Consider the following 16,992-nt stretch of genomic DNA (forward strand, 5'->3'; position numbering starts at 1 on the left):
TCATTGCCTTAGAAAATAAAAGTTTATAGAATAAATATATTTTCTATTTTATTTTTTAAGTTCACTTATTTGGGGGGGAGGGGTAAGAATTTCCTTAAATTGAATCTTCCGGGTATTGGCTCTATAATTTGTTCACATTTCTCCATCGTTTGCCAGTCCCACTGATTCAGTCTTGAGCAAGACTGAAAATAGTTCATGATTCTCACTTCTAGACAACAGAGCAGTAGGAGAGCTGAGGCGGGGACCAGTAGGCAGCCCCACACTTCCCAACTCAACAGGTGGGGAACATGGGATTCTTTTGTTGTTGTTCTTTGGGGATTGAATCCCCACTCACCGTGTTCTGTCAGAGGCAGTATTTCCAACGCCTATGAGATTTTCTTAGCAGAAGGCACCCGGTGACAGGGGTGCTTCTGCGTACGCCTGGAGAGCGGTGGTGAAGGATGCAGGTGGGACTGGGAAGTTCGAAAGGCTGGGAGGTGGGGCGCTAGGATGGGACAAATGGTTTCCCGAGCTGTGCGCGGGACGCGGAGCTGAGAGCGGAGACACCGAGTAGCAGCGGTGAGAGAAACGGGAAACGCACCGCAAACGCGAGGAGCGGAGCGCGCACGGACCTGGGCGGGGCAGAGTGGGGAAGGGTCACGCCGGGACGTAACCCGCTGTGGGCCGGGGGAGGCGAGCTGGGCGGGAGCCGCGGGCGCCTACCGGGGGCTCGGAGACCCGAGCTCCGCCGATGAGGTCAGTGGAGCCGAGGCGCCGGGAGGAGGGCAGGGGAGCCCCCGGACGCGTGTTGCGAGGCCGGCAGAGGGGCGGGACGGGACGGGACGGGAAATGGGACGGAGAGCTAGGGCCGTGGGAGGAGGGACGAGGGGGCGTCGGCGCTGGAAGCCGGAGGCGGCCCGACCAGGATCGTTTCCTTCCGGAGAGGAGGCCGGCTCTGGACCAAGGCGCGGACGGGGGGCGTCCAAGGGCGGGTGACGGGGAAATAGCGCGGCTCGCGCTTCTCCCGGGCTGGCAGCGGGGCTGCTTGTGGCTCCTCCTCGGGGCCAGTCCCGAGCCGGGCGGCGGGGGGAGCGGGAGGCGGAGAACGAGGGCGGGGGCTCGGGAAGGAGGGAGGAGGGAGGGACCAGGCGCGCCAGTGACAGGGTGGCAGCTTAGGAGCGGACGCGTTGCCGCCGCTGCCGCTCCACCTCCTCGTCCTGCAGCTCCTCTCGCTGCTGCCGCCGCCACCGCCACCGCCGCCGCCGGGAGAAGTTTCACTCCCGACCCTCGCTCGGAGCTGGGACCCAGAGCGGAGCGGGGAGCGCGGCCGGCAGCTGCAACCCGCAGTGGGCCGGGCGCCCGGAGCGCTCCGACCCTGAGCCGGCGTCGGCGCCTCGGCGGCTGGCAGCGGCCGGGGCTGGGGGCGCTGAGGCGGAGGAGGGGCGGGTGTGAGCCGGGGGACCCGCGCGCAGCGCCACAGCCGCTCAGCTAGCGTCCGCGCCGGGGCAGTCGCGATGGCCGTGCGCTCCCGCCGCCCGTGGATGAGCGTGGCACTGGGGCTGGTGCTGGGCTTCACCGCCGCGTCCTGGCTCATCGCCCCTAGAGTGGCCGAGCTGAGCGAGAGGAAGAGACGCGGCTCCAGCCTCTGCTCCTACTACGGCCGCTCTGCCGCCGGCGCTGGCGCGCAGCAGCCGCTCCCCCAACCTCAGCCCCGGCCGCGGCTGGAGCAGTCGCCGCCCCCCGCGCGCCAGGAGCTCCAGGGGCCGCCGCTGGCAGAGGCAGCGCCCGGGGTAACCAGTTTTCGGAGCAGCCCCTGGCAACAGCCACCTCCGATGCAGCAGCGGCGGCGAGGACGCGAGCCCGAAGGCGCAACGAGGCTGCCAGGCGCCCCCGTGGCGGAAGGGGAACCCGAGGAGGAGGACGGGGGCGCGGCTGGGCAGCGGAGAAGCGGCCGGCCAGGGAATAGCCACAACGGCAGCGGGGACGGGGGCGCCGCCGCCCCGAGCTCCCGACCCCGGGATTTCCTGTATGTGGGAGTGATGACCGCGCAGAAGTACCTGGGCAGCCGCGCGCTAGCGGCGCAGCGGACCTGGGCGCGCTTCATCCCTGGCCGCGTGGAGTTTTTTTCCAGTCAGCAGTCCCCCAACGCCGGTATGAGCCAGCCCCCGCCACCCCTGCCTGTCATCGCGCTACCGGGGGTGGACGACTCCTACCCTCCCCAGAAAAAGTCCTTCATGATGATCAAGTACATGCACGACCACTACCTGGACAAGTATGAGTGGTTTATGCGCGCCGACGACGACGTCTACATCAAAGGTGACCTCCCAGCGCCGGCTGTCCCGCCTGCCCGCCCCCTCTCCTCCCCCCCACCCCACTCCTTTCTCTGCAACCAGCGTTCCTCCCAGCCCAGCCCCTCTCTGCTTCTCTGCCCGCAAGTGCTCAGGGCTCCTGCAGCCCCCAACCCGCAGTCCCCACCCTTAGCATCCGCCCACCATTCCTAGTCCGCTCCACCTCTTCTCCTGCGGTCTGGACTCTCCTCACACCTGACCGGCGTTATTCGCCTTCCTCACTCTTGCTGTTCTCGTTTCCGCCCAGAGCTTGCCCCGACTCTGCTGTGTGGGAACGGTGAGGAAAGGGGCTTGGGGCTTAACCGAAGGCTCTTCCTTACTCCGTCCTGCTCTGAAAGCCCCGGGTGGTAGTAGTTTCCCACATCTATCCAGAGGGGCGTGTCCTCAGCGAGGGAAGGGAAGACCGAGGAAGCGGGCGAGAGCCAGCCTGGATGGAGATGGGTGTCCTAGCTTTATTCGAAAAAGCCCTTTTGTTGTAATTGGATCTAACGCAGTTTCGGAACTGGTGAGATTAAAGAAACATTTTCGCTGTTGCGGACCGTTCCCTGTGCGTTTCCTTCCCTCTCTCACGACCCACCACGCACCGGGAGTCCTTGAGCACCCCCACACCGCTCCACCGCTCACCTCGTTCCAGTCACTATAGTGCAGCACCAGGTCCGCCCTTAACACCCGCTCCCCTCCCCCCACCCCCGCCCGCCACCCCTGTGTAAAACCCGGAGGGGATGAGTGTATTTTTAGGAATTGGTGGTGAAGAAGGGGATAGCGCCCGTGAATTATCGAGACCCCAGGAGCTCCAAGCTGTAGACACTAGTGTGGATCCTTTCCAATCTGTTTTGGTGGCTGCGGCGATAAGCAGAGGCTGGAAGTCCTTCCCAAAACCACGCGTAGCCACTTCAGGAGAAAACTTCGTCAGTTTTAAAAGAGGCGCGGTCCTTCACCCTGAGTGTGGGTGGCTCTGGCCAGAGATTTCTAAACTCAGCAGAGAAGTTGCTACGAGCGGGAGTAAGTCTTTCCAGTCCCGCCCGTTGCGGAGATGGATTGGTCAAAGGGGGGTAGCTCTTCCTAGTTTATACCTCTCTCTCTGTAGCCTCATTGCTTTCTCCTCATCGAGGTAGTCTTTCACGTGATTCAAGGAAAAACAAGATCTGCCCCATTTTGGCTCAGGGAGTGAGTGTAGAGTAATAACTAGAGATTTCTTGGGGTTAGGTTAGGTAGCGTGAGATCTTTCCATTGGTAATTCGATACAAAAATAAACCATTGTGTATCTACTGAATACAGTAGATTTAAGATGTATGGATATCTATACCTGTAAGTGATAGATCCCTTATCTTATAGTCCCCTTGTCTTCTGTGTCTCATTAAAATCAGGTTTCCTGGCAGAAGTTTGCCACACTTTGCAGAGAATTTCTGAAATGCATTAATAGCATCTATTTCTGTCGTTTTTCTTAATGCTTTGAAAGATTGTCCTTCAGAACATTGAAGTGACATAGTCTTTCCATTTCTATTAAGAATGAGATGCATTTTGTATTAAGAACCCAATAATAGTCAGCCTAAACTCATTGAGATCCAAGGGGCGAGGCATGGGATCAAGATAAATGACTGCAGGTGCTGTGCTCATCAAAAAATTATAGCGAAGATGCTGACTGGGAATATAAAGAAGGTGACTACCTCATTGTATCACTTTGTAGAATAGCTAATGTGTTCAAACTGTTTTAGCTACAGAATTTTACTTTTAAGTAGTTTTTCTTGATGAACTTACGTACTGTCAGGAAACCAGTTACTTAATTTTAAACAAATGTTTATTTTTTCTGAAAAGTGCTTTCCAAAGTTAAATTCCAAAATAACTTTAATATCCTCTCTTTTTCTCTCAACTTTTGGGTTGTTTGCGACTGTTTAGTAATGTGGGGTTTAGGTAATAACAAAACACAACTTAATCAGTAATCAGGAAAAAAATACTTATTGAATATCAACAGTGCCAATCAGTGCTAAATGTAACTTATTATTTTCTGAAAATGTTATGAGTACTTCAAACATGCTAATAAATTTGTCATTCTCCTCATCATTATCTCACCTTTTACAAAAAAAAAAAGTCTGATGATTGCTAGCCTTCTTTAGATTTTTCAGCGATCTTGACTAGAAGGTTGATAACATTTTATTAGGATTTAATTAGTAACTGAAAATTAGTAGTTTTAAAATAACTGAATATTCAGAGAGGTTTTTCTTCCTTTCAGTTGTATTATGTCTTTGGGGGAGTTTGCACACAATGTTGGAAGGTCTTTCCCTTACTTTGTACGTTCTAAATAATTATGAAATCAGAAAGAGGAGTGATTGTTGCCTTTCTCTTTGTAGGTGATAAGTTAGAAGAGTTTCTTCGATCACTGAATAGCAGTAAGCCTCTCTACCTGGGTCAGACTGGCCTGGGGAATATTGAAGAACTTGGAAAATTGGGGCTGGAGCCTGGAGAGAACTTCTGTATGGGAGGACCTGGCATGATCTTCAGTCGAGAGGTTCTCAGGAGGATGGTGCCACATATTGGTGAATGCCTCCGAGAAATGTACACGACTCATGAGGACGTCGAAGTAGGAAGATGTGTTCGACGCTTTGGTGGGACTCAGTGCGTCTGGTCTTACGAGGTAAGTCTGTGATGAAAATGTTTACAGGTTACAGGTGCGTGCCAATTCATAGCCTGGGGCAGTGATTTTCTTTATTCTCTCGGCATCTTTTTATTTGCTTGAAAATGATAGAAGCAGCCAGGTATGAACACAAGGGTGATTGTGGGAGATAACTTTCTTCACAGAGCTGAGGCCTGTTGGAGGTTTTCTTTATTAGTATGACTCTTAGCTTTAAGCAGAGCCTGTATATATAGTCAGGTCTCTGGAAGAGGCTGTTTCCCCTCTATCTGCGTTATTGGTGTTGATATACATGCTTATCCATTTCCTGTCTCTAACAAGAGGACTAATTTTATTCTCTTGGGTTGTTGCTTTTAGCATTTGGTACTTGGTTGGTTGTTGCTGTTGTTGTTTTGGTTAGGTATATAATTGCATCTCTTTGTTTCCAAATAGTTAAAATCTGAAGTTTCTTGGAAGATTTTCATGTGGAAATTGAACATGTTATTTTTTTAAAGCATAGGAAAAATTAACTGATATCATTTATGATAGATTTATTTACAAAATTAAGGGAATTAAGTTACCTGGAAAAACAGAAGTAGTTATGAAGATGTTAAGTAGCTGTTTACTATTAAGGTTGATTGCCTCAAATTGGTCTCTGCCTGCTCTTAGTCCATTTTCCTGAACAGCTGCCATTACTTATATAATCTGAGTTATGAACTGTTCTTTTATTGTGATAGTTTTATGAAACACTCTGGGATTTTTTTTTTCCGTCAGAAATTTGTTTTGAAATGAAATACAATTTTATTTAAAAAGATAATCTTAGTAAACGTCGGATTTAATATTTAAATAGTGTATTGCACTTTTCAGAAGTTTGGTTTTTCAAGTGTTTGGGGATTGATACACTTCAGCTATCCAATGCACACACATTTGTAACTTGTAACTGAACTCATTTATTTATCTTTTCAAATTTTTCATGTCTCCTGGTACAGAAGAAACATGAAAATATGTTCCTTGTAAAGTCATGATACCTCAAGATTACACAGTCCTAATCATTCTTCTTTTGGAGGCGTAATGCCACTTCAGTAAATTTTGCTTTATTTTTTATACTTTGTAGTATTTACACTTTGGGGTAATATTTCTTCTACTTATTACAGAAAGTAAAAATTATCAGTAACCATTTATTTGGAATATGCACTATGCAGATTTAAAATTATGATATACCTCATTCCTTTTGATAATAAAATAGTAACTGGCCTTTTGTTAAACAATGACTACCCTATAGAGTAAAAATTTATGCACGGACATTATAGTTAAAAATAGGTATTTGAGAACAAACTAACCGAAACATATTTGTGTTTCTCCATTTAATATAAAACTAAATGGAAGGCGACAATTAAATAGTACAGAAAACATATTAGGTTGGTTTTGTTTATATGAAGATATTATTTTGGAGACATTTGCTCTGTATGGGTAAGTAAACAAAATTAACCATATTTAAAAATAAAGATGGAAATTTATTATGTTTTATTTGGTACTTTATTGCCTTAACATCACATAGAAAGTTTTAACAAACCTTTGTTTAAATCCTTCTCTTCGAGTTTTCATTGATTCTGCTGTAAGTACAGTCTTCACCTAGCTGGGTACTCATTCATGTTCCAACACAGTGAAATATGCTCAGGTAACCTACATGCTGAAGAATTGATTTAATATTCATTTTCAGTATAGGCATTTGTTCCGATTAAGGTGAAGGGGAATTCTCGTGGATGTTCACGCTCTGTGTTAATATAAGTGGAATCTTAGATTTTACCATAAACTGACAGAAAAGAACAGACAAACCAAGAGATTTCAAATCTCAGAAGATGTAACTTCATGATCACAATATTTTCATTAACTTTTCAAAATACATTTGCATTTAGACTCATACTAGGACATCACTGACATCACGATCTATGTAAAGACAATCATTTCTACCTTCTTACCTAGCTATAGAAAATATTATTTTCTGAAGTTGTGCTGTAGACTTTTTTTTTGCTAAACAATTGTATACAATTTACTTTGTTTTGGAAGTTCAGTTTTTAAGGAGTATTTAAACAGTATTTATTTTAGAGGAGGCGTTAATTTGGTAATACAAAGTCTCAAAGTCTTATTTAAAAGAATAATGGAAAATTTCATTACCAAGGGACATATTAAACAACATCTTTTAATGAATTCAGTAAAGATAAAAATGCAACAAAGTTATAATTTAAGCATTTTAATATTAAGATGTTGTTCTCTGTTTCATGAAACACCTGATTAGGTCAATTGGATCACAGCCAAACTAGGATTTTCCACTTTCAATTTTAGGTTAGTTCAAATGATGTCCGTTCTATACTACTGTTCACATTATATGGAAAAAAGTATTCTGTACATTGGCGTCCTTGGTAAAGGTCAGAGATTTTACATCTGGTCATACAACAAGCTATGAAATTGATCCTTAAGTTTGTTTTCATACTTCTTTTAAAAGAACTATCTGTGATGGGATTCTCTTAAAATCTTGAATTTCCTTTATCTATACCATTCATGGATTTCAGGATTCTGTTTGGCTTTTCTTCCTAGTAAAAATTCTAGCTGAGTTAAGAGCACTGTCTGCGATTTTTGAGTTTGAATATATGAAACATTCATGATGGAACGTTATCTTTTCAAAATGATGAACAGACTTGCAGATCTTTCAGGAAGAGAATTGCACAAATATATTAAGCTGTATAGACTAGGTAGCTTTATTATACATCATGGTGGTTTTTTTTTTTATGAAACCTAGGACTCTTCTGGAATTCTTTATGGCTCAATGAAAGTGTACTTTCTTTGTGTATACTATAAAGCATATTTGAGAAACAGAGGGTAAACTTGAACTTGGGTTTGAGTTCTATTCTCTTTTGTAAGTTACTTCTTTGAGCCTTGTTTAATTCAGCTGAAATTGGAGATTATAACTGTGTCTACTGCATACTTTTTGGAGAAGATTAAATGAAGTGGTGAACTAATCTATGTAAAGCCCTTAATATAGTGTTTGGCACATAGTATGTTGTCAATAGGTGTTAGCTAATGTTGTCATAATTGTCACTGAATAGATCCTGTACTATGTTAAATATAACACGGATTCATCGGTATTTTACTTCATTTAGTAGCTATTAGTAATGAGTGGTTTGTCTATATCAAAAGAGGCAAACTAGGGGCGCCTGGGTGGCACAGCAGTTAAGCGTCTGCCTTCGGCACAGGACGTGATCCCAGCGTTATGGGATTGAGCCCCACATCAGGCTCCTCCGCTATGAGCCTGCTTCTTCCTCTCCCACTCCCCCTGCTTGTGTTCCCTCTCTCGCTGGCTGTCTCTCTCTCTGTCAAATAAATAAAATCTTAAAAAAAAAAAAAAAGAGGCTAACTAAAAATAAGCTGAATCTTTTCAGGTAAAGAATCCAAGTTTAAGATTTTTGGCAAAGAATGAGAAATCAGTATGTTTGGGTATTATAGAAGTATGGGGAGTCGAATGTCAGTAGAACTTATTATAAAACATGGAAGCCTTCATGTTTAAATGATGCATTGTAAATATTTGCTTCAGTCTTTGAACACTGTATTAGTAGCTTACCTTAAGGAGATAGTGTAGAAAATATTATTTAACAAGTGATTATCTAATACACATATTTAAGGAATCCCAAACAGATCAGACTCTATATTAAAAAAATTACTGCATAGATTTTTAGATCAGTTGGCAGAACAATAGCCCCTTTTTCTGAGTTTCTTTGTAATTTTTAGTAGGAAAGGAAGCTAGTAGTATCTCATTCTGCAGTCATCTTATATGAATACCCAGGAACTTGTCTCTCAAGTAGCTGGAACCTCTTTCTGATGTTGCTCACTTTTTCAGGAAATGATGGACAGCTTCTCTTCCTTCCCAGGGTACGTCTAGGGTGGTCTAGGAAAATATGCCTTGCCTGTGAGCTTCTTGCGTTGTTTCTTTCTCTGTCATCTCCTCCCCTTGTACTTTTTTCCGTTCTGTACTTAATGATATGTAAAATAGATGACAAATGGATTTTGATAGGCGCTGCTTTTCATCAAGTTCTCAGTAAAATAACGTGCTTATGACAGATCAATCCTAGTATCGCAAGAGGTCACAGGATGTGTGCCCAGATCACACTTAGGGCCCAGGAATCATTTGACCTCTTCTGAGTTAAGAGGCCTTTGGTTGCAGGTGAGCCTTCCATGGACCGGTTCTCTGTGTGCCTGAGACCATTGGACAGTCAGAATTAGGATTCTCCCTTTGCTACTTGGAGGTAGAAACATCTAGATTCTAAGGACATAGGGTAGATGTTAATAATCAACGCATTTGATGGGTTGCTTTGGTACTCATTTATACCTCAAATTGTATAAGTAAAGTACTAACTGAAGCATGTTCGTGAGAAATCATTCTATTTTGTTCACTCTGTGAGTGTGAGAATTTATTGGCATCTACTGACTTTTTTGGTAGAGCTCTGTCTTGCTAGTTATCTGAGCTACAATCTGGCAGCTTGGGAGGCTGCATATGTCTCTTAAACAATGTTTGGCTCATAGAGTGTTTTAAGGGTTTCTGTTTTTGTTTTTTGATGCCTTTAGCAGAAGCCAGCAGTCTTCAGTCCCCTTCATGTCCTATTTCGAACGCCATACTCTCCTTGCATGTTTATTGTAACTCCCTGGCCCAGGTATACGTAAGAGTCCTGGTATTTTGAGCCAGATAACCCACATGTTGAAATTTTTATTAAAATATTGTCTAGAAAATGAACAAATTTTCTAGCGAGAATGAAATGTGTACTTTAAATACTGTAATTTACAGAATTGTGTTTTTCAAAGTTGGCTGTTAGAATTGTATAGTATAGAATATAGTTATACTTTTTTTGTTGTAGGTATGTTTTTAGTAACTAGGAAGTCCTCACTGTTAAAAAAAAAGTTTAAACAGTTCACTTTCAGCCTGTGTCTTAGCAGATTTGGAAGTTCTGTTTCTTTGCTTTTTGTTTTAGTACAATCTTTTATATTCAAGCATTAAAGTAATTTTAATTTCAATGATTCTTCTTCTCCCTTTGAGGGAGTTTTATATGTCATCATCTAAGACTCATCTTTAGAATAGTGTGTATTTATCTTTTTAATGTTTATAGTTAAATGGAGCCAGAGAATATATATATCTTTATTTCCTTCAATTAAATGTTGTTTCAAATAAAACACAGCTTTATGTTGATAAATATATTTTTCTATGGGTTTGAAAAACCATTTCTTATGACTAAACAGATTTTTTATTAGATTCCTTAAAGAGTTAATTTCAAGCCAGAATGCCTTATGTTTAATCTTGGCCCCCTCAAAGCTATAAACACCCTAGAACATTCCATTATTTCACAAAAGGATATGTTCCGCAAGTGTTTCTCTGGGCTTGTAATACCAGAGCTATACCATAAAAATCTGAAGTCCATATAACTTCTTCGTAACATAACCATTAAGGTTAAAATATCTGTGCCGTTCTTAAAGGGCCATTGCACATCCTTCTTAGCATCTTGCTATTACTTATGGGCTTTACTCTTCTGTAATGCTAATTTTGCTCCATCATGAACATGGTTTATGCCCCTAAAGTATATTAATATTTATGGAAAAGCCTAAGTGGGGATTTTGATCTAAAATTCAGTCTTTCAAACTTCTTTTCTCACTTCGTATTCAGTCACAGTTTAGTTCTTAACTAAAAGCAGTCAGCTTCTCCCACCTACTCTTCCTATCCCCATTCTGCTTGTCACATGAAATCACCATGCATCGGTTTTAGGCAGTTTCTCTTCTGCCACATTGTTTTCTTCCTTGTAGAAAATGAAGTTGCATTCCAAGTTGAAGGAGAAACATGGTATGGTTTTTCATATTTTGTAATCTTAGCTAGTTTATTTTTTATTGTTCAGTAGTGCCTTATGACCTGAATTGTGACAACATATGCTTTTCAAGAACATGATTCCAACAAGTTGTGAAAAAATACTGTTAGGAAGATGCCACCACACAATTTGAAATAAGTTCCATGATGGCATATAAATACTATTTCCGTTTAAAAACTTTGTCTATTCTTTCTCCTTACTTGATCACAAGTATACTAACTTCCTCAAGAAATTCCAAGTCAGTTTTTTTTTGCTTTCACTTGCTTTGTTTTGGTCTCCAAAAACCTGTTTTGAGAAACATTTACTTCGGTCTTTTTTCTACCTAGTGAATTAGAGCTCATCGTACAAAGAAATGTGTTCAGTCATATAACTAATACAGCATTTTACTTTGATTGTATCATGTTCCTTGTTTTGCACAAGGGTGTACCTTTTAAGAATGGGGTATTTGAGCTAAACTTCATTAAGATAAAAAGAAAATCAGTGTCTTCAGGCATTTGAGTCATTATTGGATATTATTAAACAATAAGAAAATCTCAGTAAGCTGAACAGTTGGGGGGTTGGAGTTCCTCAGAATTCTAACATTCTGTTCATTTACTATCCTAACTATTAAACAGCACTTAGTTAAGGCTTAACTGCATGTAAATCATTTTGAGTCATGACATTTATTTAAGGTCACCCTTCTTGCAAAGGTGTTGGACATTTATAGTACAATAAATATGTTATAAATTTCTCAATTAACTGGATCAAAATAGTACTAAAAAATCAGCATGCTTTGTTTTGGAGCTAACTAATGAATGAAGTGAATTTCTTAATTCCCTGAGATTCTAAAATCTTTACTCACCATTCATAATTTTGAAAGCCGTGTCCATTCTTCACTGTTAGTAGCATCTGAACTTTTCATTGTTTCTTTCAGTATTATTCATTATGGTTTAGAGCTATTTATTTCTAGAGTACCAGTACATTAAAAAGTGATAGTCTTAAAAATATTTACATATTAATAAAAATAATATACAATAAAATTAAAATGTGAGGAAATAACGGAAAAAGAAAAATGTAGAAGAATAAGAAAAATAATCTTAAAAAATGTATGCTGGGCTCCTGTTTAGCTGGCATTAAAGAGAACACACTAACTTATCTAGATACTGAGACCTGAAAGAAATCTTTCCCATAGAACAGAGAGTGGCTCTGAGGGATCACAAAACTCAGCACCCCTTCTGTGAGTATAATAGCATGATTTGCTTCCACTTTTCTTATTAATCCCCTCATCATAAACCAGGAATGCAACACAGAAGGGCAGTTCTGCACAAGGAGTTTTACTTGGAGACAGTGAAATTATGTTCAAGTGCACCATTGTTTGGTGGCTTACTTGATTTTAAAATTTAGAATAGCCTTCAGAGAGCCCTTCGTGGATATTACTTCTCACTAAGATGTTTTATATTAGGTTGGCCAACAGGAAGTTTGAGTTATGCATGTTCTCTGGTGAGAACCCAGAGTGCATCTGTTGTGTCATTGGTTAAGCGTAGATAAATGATTATGTTTTGCTAATCACGAGGATGATAGAGACACCAGCTCCAAATGGAGAAATCAAACCAGATCAAAGACCCAATGGCCATCCCACCTGAGGAGCACAGCATCAGACCCAAGAGCATTCCTAACAACTTTTGGCCTAGAATTAGCAGTGTGGTTACGTAGCTGTTGAGTTGATTATTAGAAAAACCTGTTTTCATTTAATAATTTATCATATAATCATTATATAAATTATATAAATATTATTAATTTTTATATGAATATAGATTAGTTTTAAGGTCAAATTTGCATGCACAAATTAACATATCGAAAGGTCAGCATTTTAATGAAAAATATATTTTAATATACAATTTATTATATACAATATACATAAATATTATGTATATATGTATAATATATATTTTATAATATACATAAAATACATTTTATATAAAATAAAAGTATTACACATGATGAGTATTGTGAAATATGAGAAAAATACAAAGTTAAAATAAATTAAAAAGTCTGCCTTGGAATTCAGTCATTTCACATCTTCTGTAGCCAGCTGATTTCATTTACTTAAATCTGTTTTTTGAGCACTTATTATCAGCAGTGAACACACATAGACCTTCCTTGTCTTCATGTAGCTCCCAGAGAGAAGGAGTCTGGTTTCTAACCAATCTTTTGCTTTCACATCTGTTATAGAGTTGGGTTTCCCATCTTTGTCATCCTCCTAAATTCTTCTTTTTCATTCTAAGTCCTAAAAGCTCCAGTTGGGTTGTGATGCCTGTCTTGGAATTGGGATCGCATGATCCTTATTTCTTCCTCTCTCATTTGTATTAATGGTTCCTGAAGAGAAGTTAAAGACATTGTAGTGTTTTATTTCATATTAATATATTTTGTACCTTTTGTAGAGTACAGGTCAGTAGGATTTTGGTTTTTGACGAGATCTGGAGCTAGAATACTTGGCTTCAAATCCCAGCTCTGCCATTCACTAGCTATAAGGCCCTAGACAGTAATTTAACTTCCCTGTGCCTTTCTATCAAATCGTTACAATCACGGTACCCACCTCTTAGAACAGTTGTGAAGATTAAATGAATCAATGTATACAACAGCACTCAAAATAATGCCTGGCAGTGTTCAGTATTCTGCAGCTGTTAGCTATTTTTGTAGAAGCAGAATGGTATAAAATAGTGCCAACTTTACAGAGCCATTGTGAGGCATAAAAAGGTCAATGTATTAGAAGCCCTTAGAATAATGCTTGACACATAATAAGTCCTGTATAACTCTTAACTACTATTAATGTTTTCCAGTTTACAACGTTCATATTCTTTTTTCACCTCATGGGAAAGAGATAACGTTGATTGGAAAAGGTTTATTGCAATTGCTTTTGGAAAGATGGGCTTTGCTGTAACAGGGAACGTGATGATTCAGTACTTCTTAGCCTGACTGCACAGTTGAATCCCCTGGGGAACTTTGAAAAAAATCTAATGCTGGAACCCATCCCTGACCCATTATATCAGAATCTCTTATAGGTGAGTCTTGCCACATGGGTAATGTTTAAAGCTCCCTAGGTGATTCTAATGTGGCTCTACGGTTTAGACCTCTGTATAACTTTTTTTTTAAATTACTTTTTTACATACAAATATCCAGTCTATTCTTTATTCCTTAAAAATTACCTTTTTTTTTTTTTTTTTTTTCCTTTGGGGGACATCATAGGAGAGGAATCAGCACTCTGCATTTCTGTCTCTGTTTGTTACTCATCTGTTCCAAAGAGTTTGGTGAATGGAATTTAACACAAATTTAAAGCCATCACTTAGAACTGTAGATTTTCTTATAGTCTGATTTTCATGATTCGTGTATTACTCTTTTTATAAAAGAAAAATTAAACATAGGTTTTAAAATATTCTTAGAAAAAACTACTTTTTAACCCTGCAAAGCTTGAGTTTTTATAGCTCTTTTTATGTAATATGTTTGAGTAACGTATAGTAAGAGAGTTCTTAAAATTGTAGGTGGAATGTTTTCATTGACTTGATTGCTTTAACACTTGACTGTTGAATTGGAGCTCAAGAGAAAGAAGGATATCATGGTTTCTGTTTGATTGCAGAAACAATAACTTATTTAAAAGCTTACATGGGTAAATTTGTTTTTACCAGTCATTTTCAACAAATATTTCCATGTCCATGCTATGGTCGACTCCTGTAATGGAGGAAAAATATAGGATACACAGGATTATAAGGGAAGAAGTCCCCAGGGAGAACAGAAAATGCAGTGCTCTTTCCAAACTGGAAGTCATGCATAGGTATAATGCCTGGTCAGTCAGGACGCATGGGAAGGCAAAGGTGGAAGAAGAGCATGGTGGCAAATAGTGTGTTTGCTTCAAGCATATCTGGAAGTAGGAGAAATGAGGCTCAAGGCTCAAAAGCTGTTGATAGAACTCAGGAAAGGCCTTGTACCGCACTCTCAAAGATTTAGGATTATACCGTGTTGATCACTGATTCTTAGAATCACCTGGGGAGATGTCATTGGTTTAGATACTGTGGTTGTGATGGAGCCTGTGCATAGTATTGTTAAAAAATCTTTCTGGGTGATTCCAATGAGTAGTCAGAGTGGAAAATCAGTTCCATAAATAATGAGTAGCTTTGAAGAGTTTTTCATTGGTGAACAGCATGATCAGATGACGCAGTTAATGGTTGTAGCGACGGAAGGATGGATTGGTGGCTTTTGTCACTAGGATAGTGACAAAAAACAGGATGCTCTTGCACTGCATGGGTGGGAGATGAGTCTTGATGAAAGAGTCATAGTGGAAGTAGAGGTGAGGAGAGAAGATTAACAGAAGTAGATGCTTGATTACATAGAGGGGTAGAATGGGGGAGAGTTTAAGGTAACTCCTTGGTTTTCGATTCAGATAATAGTACTATTCCTACAGACCCAGAATAAAGGAAGAAGACTAAGTGTGGGTGATTGGTGTGTTTCAGGCACTGGCAGAGGGTGAGAAAAGTTGAGTTCCATTTTGGATACATTGAGTTTTGTTCATCATTCATTGATTCAACAAATACTAATTGAACAACTAATATTCCTGGCACTTTTCTAGTGGAAAAAAAAAGTGGACAAAAGTCCCTGCCTTGTTTTCTGGAGGGGAAAGACAGTAAATCAGCAAGGGAGGGACTAAAGAACGGGGGATAGTGAGTGTGCAATTTAAAATAGGGTGGTTAGGTGAGCCTTCCTGAGAAGATGTTATGTGAACCGTGCTGATACCGAGGAAGAAGCTTTCCAGTCAGAAGCAGTCAGTGGACAAGTCAGGAACTCGCCAGAAGGCAGAAGGGAAACTAGAGTTGAATAAGGGACCAGGAGAGTAGTAAAATGTGAGATCAGAGAGGAAAGAGGGTGAGAGATGGGGGCAGGCATCATGTTCAGCTTTGCAGTCCTTCGTAAGTACTTCTTGGTAGAAAAGTGTGTCCCACATAGCTGTTGCTTTCTCAGATTAGGCAGGCAGGGGGATGGCTCCATTGTAAGTCTTATCAGATTATATACATGGATTTAAAAAAAAAGATTTATTTATTTGAGAGAGAGAAGGAGCATGAGTGGGAGTGGCAGAGGGAGAGAGAATCTTAAGCGACTCGACACTGAGCACACAGCCCCACATGGGTTTGATCTCAGGACACCGAGATCACAACCTGAGCCGAAACCAGGAGTCAGAGGCTCAACAGCTGCAGCACCCAGATGCCCCAGTGAATTTGTTTGAAGCAAGCTTCACTCATGGGTGGAACAGTTACTGTTTAAACTGTAAAAAGAAAAATCATACTGTAGCCATAGGATTAAAAAGTTGGTTTAAAATTTAATTTATTAAGATTAGTAATTTATTTTTTAGTTATTTAAAATTTAAATTTCATTTTGGGTTTGGAACCAGTAATATTCAAAAACAAAGCATAAAAATAGTTATTGTTAAAGATCTTTCAGTTTCTGTCCTCCTTCTGCCTGGAGAGGCCTTCTTCCTACCAGCTGTCCACTCTTTCTTCCAGAGTTTCTTTTGCATGTCAGACTATGCATGTACAGTATTCCCTACCTCGCCAATTTGTGTTTTTCACAAGAGGTGGCATATGATACACGATGCTGTGAATGCTGCTTTTTCATTGAATAATATTTCATGGAGTTACTCTTCTATTATTACCTCATTCTCATTAATCTCATGCTCATAAAATTTAAAAAAATCCTCATTCTCTTTAATTTTTTTTAGGGGGGGGAGGAAGGAGATTTGAAATTATTTTAAAAATCGGTTAAGTATCATACAACATAGAATTATGTTACAAGGTTTCTATACGATACAGCTTTTGCTTAGTGTTCAAATCCCTTAAGATGCAGGTCTTCCCTGCGGCACCTGGGTGGCTCAGTCGGGTCCTGGGATCGAGCCCCGCACCGGGCTCCCTGCTCGGCAGGAAGCCTGCTGCTTCCTCTCCCACTCCCCCTGCTTGTGTTCCCTCTCTCACTGGCTATCTCTCTCTCTGTCAAATAAATAAAATCTTTAAAAAAAATATGCAGGTCCTCCTTTGTGAAACTGGAGTTTAAGATTTATGAACATACTGTCTTTTTTGTATCTTAATTGAATTTTCGTTGCTTCAGCTATAAATAGAGCAGGATAACCGTAGATGAA

At 41.0% G+C, this 16,992-nt stretch overlaps 1 protein-coding gene across 1 annotated transcript in view; it reads left to right on the forward strand.

The window, feature by feature from the left end:
- The first annotated feature begins 1,128 nt into the window (after nt 1-1,128).
- CHSY3 (chondroitin sulfate synthase 3) overlaps nt 1,129-16,992 on the forward strand; it is a 271,716-nt gene continuing 255,852 nt past the window's right edge. Inside the window, exons 1-2 of the mRNA XM_026507889.4 lie at nt 1,129-2,295; nt 4,676-4,959. Coding sequence (XP_026363674.2) covers nt 1,494-2,295; nt 4,676-4,959 — 1,086 coding nt within the window. The 5' untranslated portion in view covers nt 1,129-1,493. The remainder of the gene's footprint in view (nt 2,296-4,675; nt 4,960-16,992) is intronic.

This window comes from Ursus arctos, unplaced genomic scaffold, assembly GCF_023065955.2.
Source record: "Ursus arctos isolate Adak ecotype North America unplaced genomic scaffold, UrsArc2.0 scaffold_5, whole genome shotgun sequence".
In the NCBI taxonomy this organism is placed as follows: Eukaryota; Metazoa; Chordata; class Mammalia; order Carnivora; family Ursidae; genus Ursus; species Ursus arctos.